A 12377-nucleotide genomic window follows, 5' to 3' on the forward strand; every position below is an offset into this window, starting at 1 on the left:
ATATGGATATAATTGTGCAAATTGGAGTGGCAGCATAATATACCCAATAAAGTGCTACTGAACTAATATCTGAGTCTATATCTATGGGTAACTGTTAATCTCACTCCCAAAGGCTGGACCTTTGTAAAACTAGTTATTGTGGTCCACTCTGGGAAATAAAAGCTAGGGGTCACTATACAACTAAGTTTGTTGTATCAATTGCCATATGGAAAGTAACCATCACAAGGTGAGAGTACCCCTTCATTGCTTTGGTGGTGTTGCGTTTGTGTCCCTTGTTAATGAACCAATGATGGAACCACATGAAATATCTCAATGAGAAGAAGAAAATGGCCATCACTTGATTCCACCACAGAGGACACTTTGTTTTGAAGGTAGCAGAAACCAAAGGAGAATGAAGGGGAAATGTCACTTTACGTTGACTGCTCTCCATACAAACAATCGTATGAACCCAGCCAAATCCTCTTCCTTAGTGTCTTAGTTCTTGCCATGGATTTGGTGACATCCATTCTAGCATCCACAAGCTGCAATTTATAGGCTAAATAAATGTCTATCTCTTTTTTGGTCCATAGGATGTTGCCCTCATCCAACCGCTCCGGTGTGATTGTAGGTGCAGGAATACCAATATTGTCTTTGCCACCCAGTTTAATTGCATTTACTGTTATTACAAACATATGTTAAATGGCATTTCTGATATTTATAAACTCACTTCAGTCAAATACCTTTTCTTCATTATCAATATTCAACAAGCTTTTGGTAGTTTGAAGGACATACCAAATAACACTGATATAGAAGGGCCACAAATCCTTGTAATGGCCTAAACCATGAGTAGAAAAGACTAAACCATGAATAGCAAGCCTAAACCATGGTCTAAACCATGAGTAGCAAGCCTAAACCATGAGTAGAAAGCCTGAACCATGATCTAAACCATGAGTAGAAAGCCCAACCATGGTCTAAACCATGAGTAGAAAGCCTAAACTATGGCCTAAACTGCGAGTAGAAAGAAAACTACTATCATTATCACAAGTCTTATCCTGCTGATCTGTGTATCTCATGAGATGACCAAACCATGTCCAAGCCCCCCAAAAGGTTCCTTACTGAACTTAAATATTAAAGCAAACACCCAAAGCAACAGATACTCTACTGCCCTTTTGTCTTAGCATGATGAATACTCTGGTATTGCACATAAGGTTAGCTGCTGTTTTCCTTTAGAAAGGACACCAAAGTTAAAGTAAAGTAGGAAATGATGCAAAATGAAATAAATGTTTATCTAAGAGGCAAAAAATATTTTAAAAAGAATAAAAAATATGTTTCACGTCCAGCATTCACTGGCTAAATATCCATACCAAGTTTCAGCTTCTGAAGCTTTATGAACAAATAATACACAGGTCAGGATACATGTATTGACTTACTAGCATCTTTATAAAAAAAACTGGAGAGTTACACAAAAAAATTGAACATTTATGGAACTGTTACCATTCAACATCCTCCCCACCCCACCCAGTAAGCTTTGATGCAGCTGAATTGTAAGCAAGCGAATAGCTTCATTTAAAGGTTGTTTTAAAAGTCCCGTATTTACATAATACAGTAAATGCCATTCTGGCAATTTGCATCGTATTTTAAACACATGATAAAGAAAGAACAAGATAATGGTTGCAACAGATCTTCAACAAAAATTGAGTGGTAACTGGCAGTGAAATGTGGTTCAAAGGGCAGGGGCTCCTCTCTTGACTGTCTTTTGTGGAAGAAGAAACACCCTGTCAACAAACTCTGATCTAAGTCAACATGTATCATTTCGGATATTAAAAGCTCTTAGGAACTGAACCCGAAGGAGGTTTGGTGCCTGCCACTCAGTTTTGGAGCATCTTTTTCTCTATTCCAGACGTAAATAATTAGGGGAAACTGGGCCCTTTCGTTCCCCACTATCAATGCAAACTGGTTCCAGTATCCCAATGGCGAGCAGACACGATGCCTATGTGCACACATGCACAGTTATGTAAGAAGTAGGCTCACCCTATCACTTTTAACAGATGGGAGCCAGATACAACATTCTTAGATTTCAACCATACATATGCACATCTCACTAGTTTAAATATGCCACGGACTGTTTTCTATTTGAAAGGATAGAAACATCACATTTCCGTTAAATGCTCAGACATGATCTATCCAAAGTCCTGTCAGTCAAGCGTGCCCCAATATTGTCGTCTCAATATTTTAGAGACCACTAAAAACACTCTTTCAGAAAGCGACTTGGTTTTGAAACCAACCAAATCAAGAAAGCTTTGCTTATTTCGAAGCCTGTCTTCAATCTAGCAATGTTCCAAAGGCTGTTTTCCTATCAAACTTATTCATTATGGGGAAGCGACACTTGAACTGCAGGATAAAGGCCCAGCTTCTACAAATGGTTTTGAAAAGAAACCACATAAGAAAGGGTTAAGCATGTCCTTAAGGACCGGAATTGCCTTGGAGCTCAATACAGTCATCTCCATGGTTCTAACTTTCTGTACCTGATGCCTGTAAGTTGCTGAAATAGTGTTCACTTGCTACTTCGTGGTTCACTTTTTGCGGACTTGCTGTTTTGTGGGCTTTTGCCTCTGGCAGCAATGGAGTGTGGAAGGGGGTTTCACACTCCCCCTCAGGAGAAAGGCAGCCAATCATTAAAAAGGAGAGAAGATACATAGCAGTATGTAAATCATCGCCTTATAGCCCCTTCCATATAGTTAGGGGGAAAAAAATCTCTCCTCGCTTCTGCCTCACTCTTGGAATGCAATATATGCCATCCCTACTTCGCAGATTTTCACTTTTTGCGGGTGGTCCTGGAACGTAACACCCACAATAAGTGAGAGAACACTGTAATCCCGAGTATAGGAAAACTTAAATTAAAGCCAAATAAAAATCCAGAGATCAAGATAAGCATATAAACAATGACCTTTGTTCAGTAGACAATTCACACCAGGGATTCTTTTAAGATGGTGTGTTTACTAGCCATTCGTTAAAAACATATTTAAAATGACCATATTGATACACCAACACATCCCTTAAGCGACTCTTATAATATTTCTAGCAGGACAACTAAGGCATTCTGTCTTTAACAGACATAACACAATAGTTAAAACGTCGTTATGCCCGTAGCTTTGCCTTCATTGGCAATGCAGTTTTAAAACCACATAAAACTCTTTACCGAGTTTGGTTTTAAATAGCCGAAATGCAAACATGGCCACCTCTTGATCCCGCATAAAAATGCAGGCCTTAAAGAACAATATTCTTCCACCTGCTTCGGCATTTTAGACACTATTTACATTGGTTTAAAAAAGACAATTGCAATCTGGTTCTAAAATCACTGGTCCTTATCTGTATTCTTAGCATTGAAATGTGTTCCTAGAAAAAATTAGAGAACACCCTCTCCATAATCCAGATCAAGCTGGTTATCAAGGAGTTTCCGCTAAACAAACAAAGGCCTGACTCTGGAAGAGAGCAGCAGAACATGGGACCAGATTTCACTTAGGATAAAATGAAGTTTCCTTCAAGTCTGCACATAATTAAAATAATAATTAAAAAAAAACCAGCTCCTAGTTTCATGGTAGAAAAACCTTAATTTTAACTTGGAGGGATAGCGCTAGAATACTACTAAACAGCTCCTGCCATTATGCAGTTTTTGCTGCCATGTATGGAGAACACTAAATCCAAAAGAAATATGCCATAGTGAATGGATTATAGCAGAATGTCAGGAATGGATGCCCCTTCTGTAATACTCACTAGGGTTATAACAAACCTGAATATTTACAGGTTCTTAATCCTATCCCACCTTGGTCAATCTTACAATTGCTCCAGAAAACAATCTAAGATTTAGCAGAATGCTTAAAGCTTTGCCTTTCAGAGTCTCTGGGTGGCTATCAATGCTTGTTGTGTCAAAACAACACAATAATTCCTGTAAAACAATGTCATGAGAGTTTACAGGACTTTCGTGTTGCAAAGAGCAGCACTCAACCCACAGGGAGGAAGTGCTTTCGAGAAATAGCTCTGAAAAACTACCAATAAATTATGTCGCCCAAGTTTTATTCTACATCATGTGCACCTATCTGCTTGGCTACAAAAGGGAGGTACGGGTGCGTTCTCATTTCAACACCTCACATGGAAGATAAGAGCAACCATTATCAAATATTCTTTGCCATGAAGAAAGATTTTTTTAAAATTCCAAGTTAGTGTTCTTTTCGTCTGAGTCAGTGTGATCACGTGGTGCCTCTTCTGAAAGAAAGACACCTGCGTGAAAGGTTCGTGCTCAGGACCAGCAGGTTCTGTGTTCAACACAGTTAAAAGAAAGCCAAGAGAAAATCTCTCTGTTCTCGATCCTTGAACGCTCAGCCTCCGTTGCAGCGTTGCTGTTCAGGGCAGTCTGAAGTCTGAAAGGGACACTGCAAAGCTGGCAATGGGGACCACAGGGAGAGATCCCACTTTCATGACTTCCTCCATATCGTGCTTCTGGAAACGTGTGGATCAGTCATGTTCAGCACGTCACTCCACTATCAGGGCCACGTTGATGTGGGACAAATCTATCATATGCCTGGAATAAGGTTAAGATGCAATGGTGAAAGAACATGTTAACTAAAAATTACACCAAAACGTATACCATAAATGTGACAAGGAGGCTCCTTTGATAACACTTTTGAGCAGGAAACAAAAGTCTGATGAAACATGGTTTGTCTGAAGAAGAACTGCACTTAATAAGGCTTTCTTCAAACCAACTCGGGCACTGCGGTTATCAGAGCAGGACCTGCTCTTGGTCCCACCCCCATCTCAACTAGGGCTGGTGGGAACAAGAGGGAGGACCTCCTCCGTGATCGCCCCCTCCTCTGCAACTCCCTCCCCAAAGAAATAAATTAGGAATTGTGGGAGTTGAAGTCCAAAACACCTAAGGGCTGAAGTTTGCCCATGCCTGGTTTAAATGCTGCTTAGGAACCAGGATCTGAATGTGGTTTGATACTCAAAACACCAGTGTCCCAATTCATATGTAATAGGGAATCACAGTTTAAGAAGCCAAGATATCAATGTCACAGCCAAGAAAACAAAAGGAGAAAGTGAGGTGCTTAAGCATGGGTCATAGCTTGGCATCAAGTTGGTAAATCATAGTTTATCAGAAGACTGTTGTGCCTCAACTAGACGTAACTTGAACAGTTATCTTCTTATAGCTGATAAACAAGTCTAGAATTTTAATGACATTACTTAGATTGATATTTACCTGTGAAACCTTTGTTGAAATTTTAAAGCATCAGATGGTTCTTTAAACTTTGCGATAGCCTTTCGTTGCTGAGGAAGCATCTGTAAACTCTGCAAAGATAAAAAGAAACAAAAGATTGCTCAGATCTATTTGTCGTTTTCATTTATATCCTGGTCCTTCTCTCACTACGAGTCCCAGGTCAGCTCACAGTACAAACTAAAAGAAATAACAGGTTAAAGAACACACTGCTAATTAAAACACTTTAAAAATTAGATCCACTTTCTTATTTAAAACAGTAGCAATATAAAACTGTATAAAAACATTTGAAACACACATAGGAAAATGTATCTGCCAACCAGCAGAAGGAGACCAGTCAATGTTGACATTTTGTTCACATTTGAAAGAGTATCCGAGTTTGGAATCGTTTCTCCTCTTTGCAAGGAGGTATCAGGCTGATATGGAGAACCAGTTCAGGCTCAGAATATGATCAACCTCTCTCACATGAAGAGATGATTTACAATGCTGGATGTCCCAGGCAACTTGCAAACCAAACAATATGAATGCAAAGTTCGAAAGCTTATTAAATTATTGCACCTTGCTGGTTTCTTGAGAATATTAAGGTAAAGGTAAAGGTTTTCCCTGACATTAAGTCTAATTGTGTCCGACTCTGGGGAGGGGTGTGTGTGCTCATCTCCATTTCTAAGCCAGAGAGCCAGTGTTGTCCATAGACACCTCCAAGGTCATGTGGCCAGCATGACTGCATGGAATGCAGTTACCTTCCCACAGAAATGGTATCTATTGATCTACTCACATTTACATATTTTTCAAACTGCTATATTGGCAAAAGCTGGGGCTAACAGCGGGAGCTCACTCCACTCCCCAGATTCGAACCAACCGCTGACCTTTTGGTCAGCAAGTTCAGCAGCTCAGCGGCTTAACCCACTGTGTCACCAGGGGACTCTCTTGAGAATATTAGAAACGTATCATGTCATGCAACAAAAACAAAATATTTTTCAAGGCCCTGTGATCTGGAGGTTTTTATTACATGGGCTAAATAAATTGCAGGTATCTGTTGGTCTCTGTGAATTCAATGATGAAGCTAAAAACCATGAAATTTGTTGAGTACTTGCCCAGAGGCAGTGTTAAAATAAAGTTCTTCTCACATTCTCCAGCCAACAGAAACACACAAACACTATTTAACACGATTTTTGTTCCTGGGATATAAATGCCATTTCCTAATTGCTTCTATCATAAAAAAACGTGGAAAACTGCAAAAACTTTGTTTTTAGAGGAGGGACTTCCTGAAGAACATTTTGCTATAGTTTTTCAATGAATATCTCACAGAATCTCAACCAATTCAACATTATTTGTGGCAGTCACAAAAATAAAGTTTCTGGGGTATAAGAACTCCTTTCAAAGTAAGAATCGCATAATGAAGCAGGAAATAACTCTTCAAACTAGGAACAGAACATTTTTCAAATTTTGTTAAATAGTGTAATCCACAGCCAAGGTACCGTGTTGCATGCGTTTCAGCATGATTACTAACTCTCCATACATTTATGTCAGTTTTTCTAGAGATGTGTTTGCCATCCTCTATGCCATATGGGATAAGTTTTGCATTCTGAGCTCCATTCTGTAAGACAAGTCATGCAATTACTCTTGTATAATCCATATCTTGAATCAAAGCTGCAGATGAAATACACTATGGCAACTTTCTGTTTCTTTGGAGGATACATAATGATACTGTTTCAAAATTTCCTTCAAATATTGTAATACATTGGGATACAAAGGTAAAAGTTTCCCCTGACATTAAGTCTAGTCGTGTCTGACTCTGGAGGGTGGTGCTCATTTCCATGTCTAAGCTGAAGAGCCGGCATTGTCCATAGACGCCTCCAAGGTCATGTGGCCAGCATGACTGCATGGAGCTCCATTAGCTTCTTGCAGAAGCAGTATTTATTTATCTACTCACATTTGCAGGTTATTGAACTGCTAGGTTGGCAAAAGCTAGGGCTAACAGCGGGTGCTCACCCTGCTCCCTGGATTCGAACGGTGTTTCGGTCATCAAGTTCAACAGTTTAAGCAATTGAGACCAATATCTCAATTAGACCCACTGAAATCAATGGGACTTAAGGCAGTCACAACTAAACCAGTCTCAATTGATTTCTATTCAAAGCGTGAAAGTATCTTAATTCAACTCAATCCTTCAACTGTTGCGTAACTATTTTTGTTTTCATGAACTTTCCCCCGCTAAAAAATCATTTTTTCTAAAATCAATACATAAAATTTGGAAATGCAAGACCATGAGCCAAGACAAAATGAGTTTGTGATATACTTATGCAAGAAGTGCACTATGCCTTATAAGACACTGGGAAGAAATAACACAAATATTTGTATACAAGGATTGCCCCAAGTTCTGTTTGTCTTAGGGCTTATAGATCTTCATTTCTTTTGGTAAAGAAGCACATTTTTCCTTCACTAGTAATATTAATCATTTCATGTCATTTCAGTGTATTGCACAAAGGTTTATACTAAGATAAGAAAAGCCCTGTTCTGCAAAGCTGATTTGTGCATTCCCAATCACTAATTTCAATGGAAGGATAGGTTTATATCAGTGGTTCTCAACCTGTGGGTCCCCAGATGTTTTGGCCTTCAACTCCCAGAAATCCTAATAGCTGGTAAACTGGCTGGGATTTCTGGGAGTTGTAGGCCAAAACACCTGGGGACTCACAGGTTGAGAACCACTGGGTTACATACATTGCAACTTTGTGTTTAAATAATCCATTGGAGACCTGGACATCTTTGATCTACCACCACTTACAGTATCATTAGAAATCCACCTGCATGTCGATTTAATGGCAGATGATGGGACAATAACATAGAAGCGACAATTCAATTTTAAAAAATAGAAACTATATATACTTGGGTATAAAATGACCTCATCTAAGCTGGAGGCAGGTTTGGGGCCTGAAATTATGGGTTTGATATGATGCGTGAATAAGTTAAAAGAAAGAGTTTGGCACTTAGCATTGTTTATTTATTCAGTCGCTTCCGACTCTTTGTGCCCACACCAGAGCTTCCTGTCAGCCTTTGCCACCCCAGCTCTTTCAAGGTCGAGCCAGTCACTTCAAAGGCACCATCTATCCATCTTGCCGTTGGTTGCCCCTTCTTCCTTTTTTCCTTCCACTTTCCCCAGGATCATTATCTTCTCCAATCTTTCCTGTCTTCTCATTATGTGGGCAAAGTACTTCATCTTTGCCTGTAATATCCTTCCTTCCAGTGAGTGGTCGGGCATTATTTCCTGGTTGGATCTTCTTGCATTCCAAGGCGCTCTCAGAATTTTCCTCCAACACCACAGTTCAAAAGTGTTTATCTTCCTTCACTCTGTCTTCCTTATGGTCCTGCTTTCACATCTATAGGTTACTATGCGGACCTTCGTTGCCAGTGTGATGTTTCCACTCTTAACAATTTTCCCTCTCTTCCCAAGACATTGTGTTCCTCAAAATGTTTCCGTGGAGAGGTGAAAGGGCTGTTGCTGCTATTTTCCCACCCAGACATCCAAAATGGTCTTTCTCCATTTTACAAAAAGCATCAATTCTTTCTACACTCTCCGGTTGCCAAAGCCTGGGTGTAAAGATGGTGGTGATGGCAGAACTTTGGGGCTTCCATGCTGTCCTCCACCGCCTTGCTCCAAGAACTGGCAAAGAAAGAGCAGAGAGTACTGCTGCTTCCTGCAGAGTCTCCTGTCTTATTGGAGCTTATTTCATGCAGAAAGGAGTGTCACCCCTTCTGCTCTCTCAGTCACAGCAAGGTAGCTTCAATAGACCAGCTGGAGAGAGATCAGCAGTGGCCATTACTTCCTTCTGGCTCTCCCAGAACAAACAAACATCTTGAAGCTTACTCTGTACTCAGGGATGTTTTAAGAAGCATCCATCCCTTCTTCTCTCTTCATCAAGGTGGGGAAGACCCAAAAGAGCCTCCAGAAAGAGAGCAGAGGCGGCCATTGTTCCTCCAGGCTTTCCCAGCATGGAGAAAGTCCTGGGACACTCAAATGGTCAAGAAAGCCTGAAAATAGCGCCCTCAGACCTCTCTCCTGCAGTTGGGAAACCCTAAAAGGGCTCCTGTTGCCATGATTTTTTTTGAGCAAGCATTGCACTGGATAGAGAAGTTGCAATGACCATGTATGTACATTACCGAAAAGTTTGGGTCGTTTTTTGACATTTTTCCCCAATGTATACAGGGGAATATATGGACAAACATAAACAGTTAATTCAAGTACAAGCTGTTAAGACAATTAAACGAATCTTCATTCCAATTAATATGTTCGGTAGAGAAAAAATATCAAGAAAAAGAATAGTAGAGGATGATTGTTTGCAGTTACCTGAGCTGGCAGATTAAATACATTATAAAGTTGAGTAGTCATAAAGAAGACATCAGAAGCATTTCTTTCTATTTTAACTAATCATGTTACTGTTATATCCACAATAGGAACCACAGTTAGTTTGAACTATTTTTATTGAGAGCAACACTTTCACATGAGTGATCCCGTGGATAATATGCAAAATGTGAGGTAGACTCAGACACTATCAACAAACAGAACATGGCTGTACCCAAAATGGGTTACTGCAAAGATAACTGAAAACTTCATTTCATCAGGTTGTTTTTTGAAATGTCTTGTTTAAAGTAGTAAATTGTGCAAACAAAGGAAAGAAAAGAGTTTGCCTTTATGTTAGATATTAGAATTCAACTTGAAAAGTATTTATTCAGTACTGAACAGACTGGATTTCCCTTTAGTTTAGCAATCACGATTTAAAGAGTTTTAAAAAATATTTTTAATAAAAAAAGTTTTAACAAAATTAACAGTACAGATTTATTTCTGTTACAAACGAACCTTTGTAAAAGGAAATGCTTTAACAAAGAACTTTTGAAGAGAATTTAAGAAGTAAACATATATTCCAGTCCTAGTACTTTTACAGCAAATGGTTCTTAATATCTAAGAAAATGACACCAAACCAAGTTGTGACATTAGTAATTAAACTGAAAATGCTCTGAAATTCTACTCTCAGTGCGCAAGGCATTTCAGAGCTTGGAAATGTTAAAAAAAAAACTTCTGAACATGGTGGGAATTCCCCAAACAACCATAGCCAAGTTGGCTGAGGAATTCTGGACACTGTAGTCCAAAAAAGTAATGTTTCTAAACTTTGGGTATTTGATCAGATCTCCCCTGCCTTGTGGGAGTCTGCATCTTTTCCCTCAACAAGAGCATTCTTAACTGAACCAGGCCTTACATTACAAACTCAAGCCAATGACTGGTGTTAGCACACCAAATTATAATAAAATTAAATACATAATCTATGTCCATAGAACTAAATTATCTATGCTGAGATTTCACCTCCCACAGAACAGTCATCGATCATGAAGAATTTCCATTTAAGTCTATATACGAGACATGTGACTGTAGGAAGGCACTCCACACCAGCAATACGTAGCAATTCCTCCTCTGTCAATGGGTGCTGTCTGTCCCTCTCCTGAGCTGCTAATAGGTGATTCTCACAATCAAGTCAGTTGTCTCTCTCTCAAATACTGCAGGAAAGTCTCCCAATTCCTTAGCCTCCAACCTCCTGTGGCTGCCAATTGAGAGGGGGAAAAGAAGAAGCTGCATTTAGGTACTGCACCATTTCTTGAGACAATGTCCATCAGACTCTTTGAGTTCACAGGACCAACATTAGATGCTGCCTTTCATTTCATTAGATGCTGCCTTTCATTTCCCAAACAGGGCTCAGCACAGACAAACCTTGGGCCCTGATTTGAAATGAGAGGAACTGCAAGAAAAGCAGAATCAGAGTGCTCTCACCCATTTTTGTGCACCCCACCACCAAAAGCATTGGTAGTCCACAGAATCCCAAGAGACTATATACACATAAATATGTTGGGAGGCTCTGTCTCAACTCTAAGAACTGGGAAGTTCATGTTCCATTTACTGGGGCCACTGGAGGATGACGGAGAATAAAAGCTATTCCTCTCAAGAGAAATGGGCCATATCACCCAGATCTAGATCTCTTCTGCAAACCCAGTTTCTACTAAACCAGTGGTTTTCAACCTCTTGGGTCCCCAGGTGTTTTGGCCTTCAACTCCCAGAAATCCCAGCCTGTTAGGAGTTGAAGGCCAAAACATCTGGGGACCCACAGGTTGAGAATCACAGTACTAAACACTTCAATAAAAAGAGGCTATCAAAATCATTCTTCCAGCTCCAGCTTGTACTACGCTATCCTTGGTACTAATTACAGGCAGTCCTCAGATAGGTTCTGTAGGTTTGTTCTTAAGTTGAATTTGTTTGTAAGATATCTGGAGTTACATTTTTAAGTGGAACTCCAGATATCTATCTACCTAAGCTTGTTTTCTGCTTCCCTGGAGACTAGGATGCAGAACAATGGCTTCAAACTACAGGAAAGGAGATTCCACCTGAACATTAGGAAGAACTTCTTCACTGTGAGGAGAGTTGTTTAGCAGTGGAACTCTCTGTCCTGGAGTTTGGTGGAGGCTCCTTCTTTGGATGCTTTTAAACAGAGGCTGAATGGCCATCTGCCAGGGATGCTTTGAATGTCATTTTCCTGCTCCTTGGCAGGGGGTTGGACTGGATGGGCCATGAAGTCTCTTCCAACTCTATGATTCTGTCTGTCTGTCTGTCTGTCTGTCTGTCTGTCTGTCTGTCTATCTATCTATCTATCTATCTATCTATCTATCTATCTATCTATCCTTGAATAGCATAGGGAATGGTTGACACCCCTGGGGAGTTTGTTTTGTTGTCTATGGCCTCTCTGTTCAGATGATTTCACTTCACTTTCTGTCCTTGTGATAATTGGATTTTGAAAAATTTGGCTTCTTGTGGAAACAATGATTAGCGAGAAAGTTTCATTGGAGACCCCTTTTTCCCTTGATAACTCTTCCAGGAGTGAATTTCCCTTTCGAGGGGTCGATTTCTCTCACTTTCTGTTGTCTCACTCCCCGTTCCTAACTATGAATAATTTGTAAGTTAGATGTTTGCAACTCTGGGACTGCCTGTATTTACTGAATTAATGAAAGGTATTTAATGGCTGACTTCTCAAATTCCATATAATCAGCTAGTCTATTCTAATTGGAACTCACACTTGGATTTAAAGCCAATGTG

The 12377-nt window shown here is 39.9% G+C and overlaps 1 protein-coding gene across 5 annotated transcripts in view; it reads right to left on the bottom strand.

Moving 5' to 3' along the window:
- Positions 1–2779: 2779 nt before the first annotated feature.
- RBM33 (RNA binding motif protein 33) overlaps positions 2780–12377 on the bottom strand; it is a 102313-nt gene continuing 92715 nt past the window's right edge. For all 5 annotated transcript variants that reach the window (XM_060782586.2, XM_060782588.2, XM_060782590.2 and 2 more), the window contains exons 18-19: positions 5234–5322; positions 2780–4558 (exon numbers count right to left, since the gene is read on the bottom strand). In XM_060782586.2, coding sequence (XP_060638569.2) covers positions 4510–4558; positions 5234–5322 — 138 coding nt within the window. In that variant the 3' untranslated portion in view covers positions 2780–4509. The remainder of the gene's footprint in view (positions 4559–5233; positions 5323–12377) is intronic.

This window comes from Anolis sagrei, chromosome 6 (genome assembly GCF_037176765.1).
Source record: "Anolis sagrei isolate rAnoSag1 chromosome 6, rAnoSag1.mat, whole genome shotgun sequence".
Lineage (NCBI taxonomy): Eukaryota > Metazoa > Chordata > Lepidosauria > Squamata > Dactyloidae > Anolis > Anolis sagrei.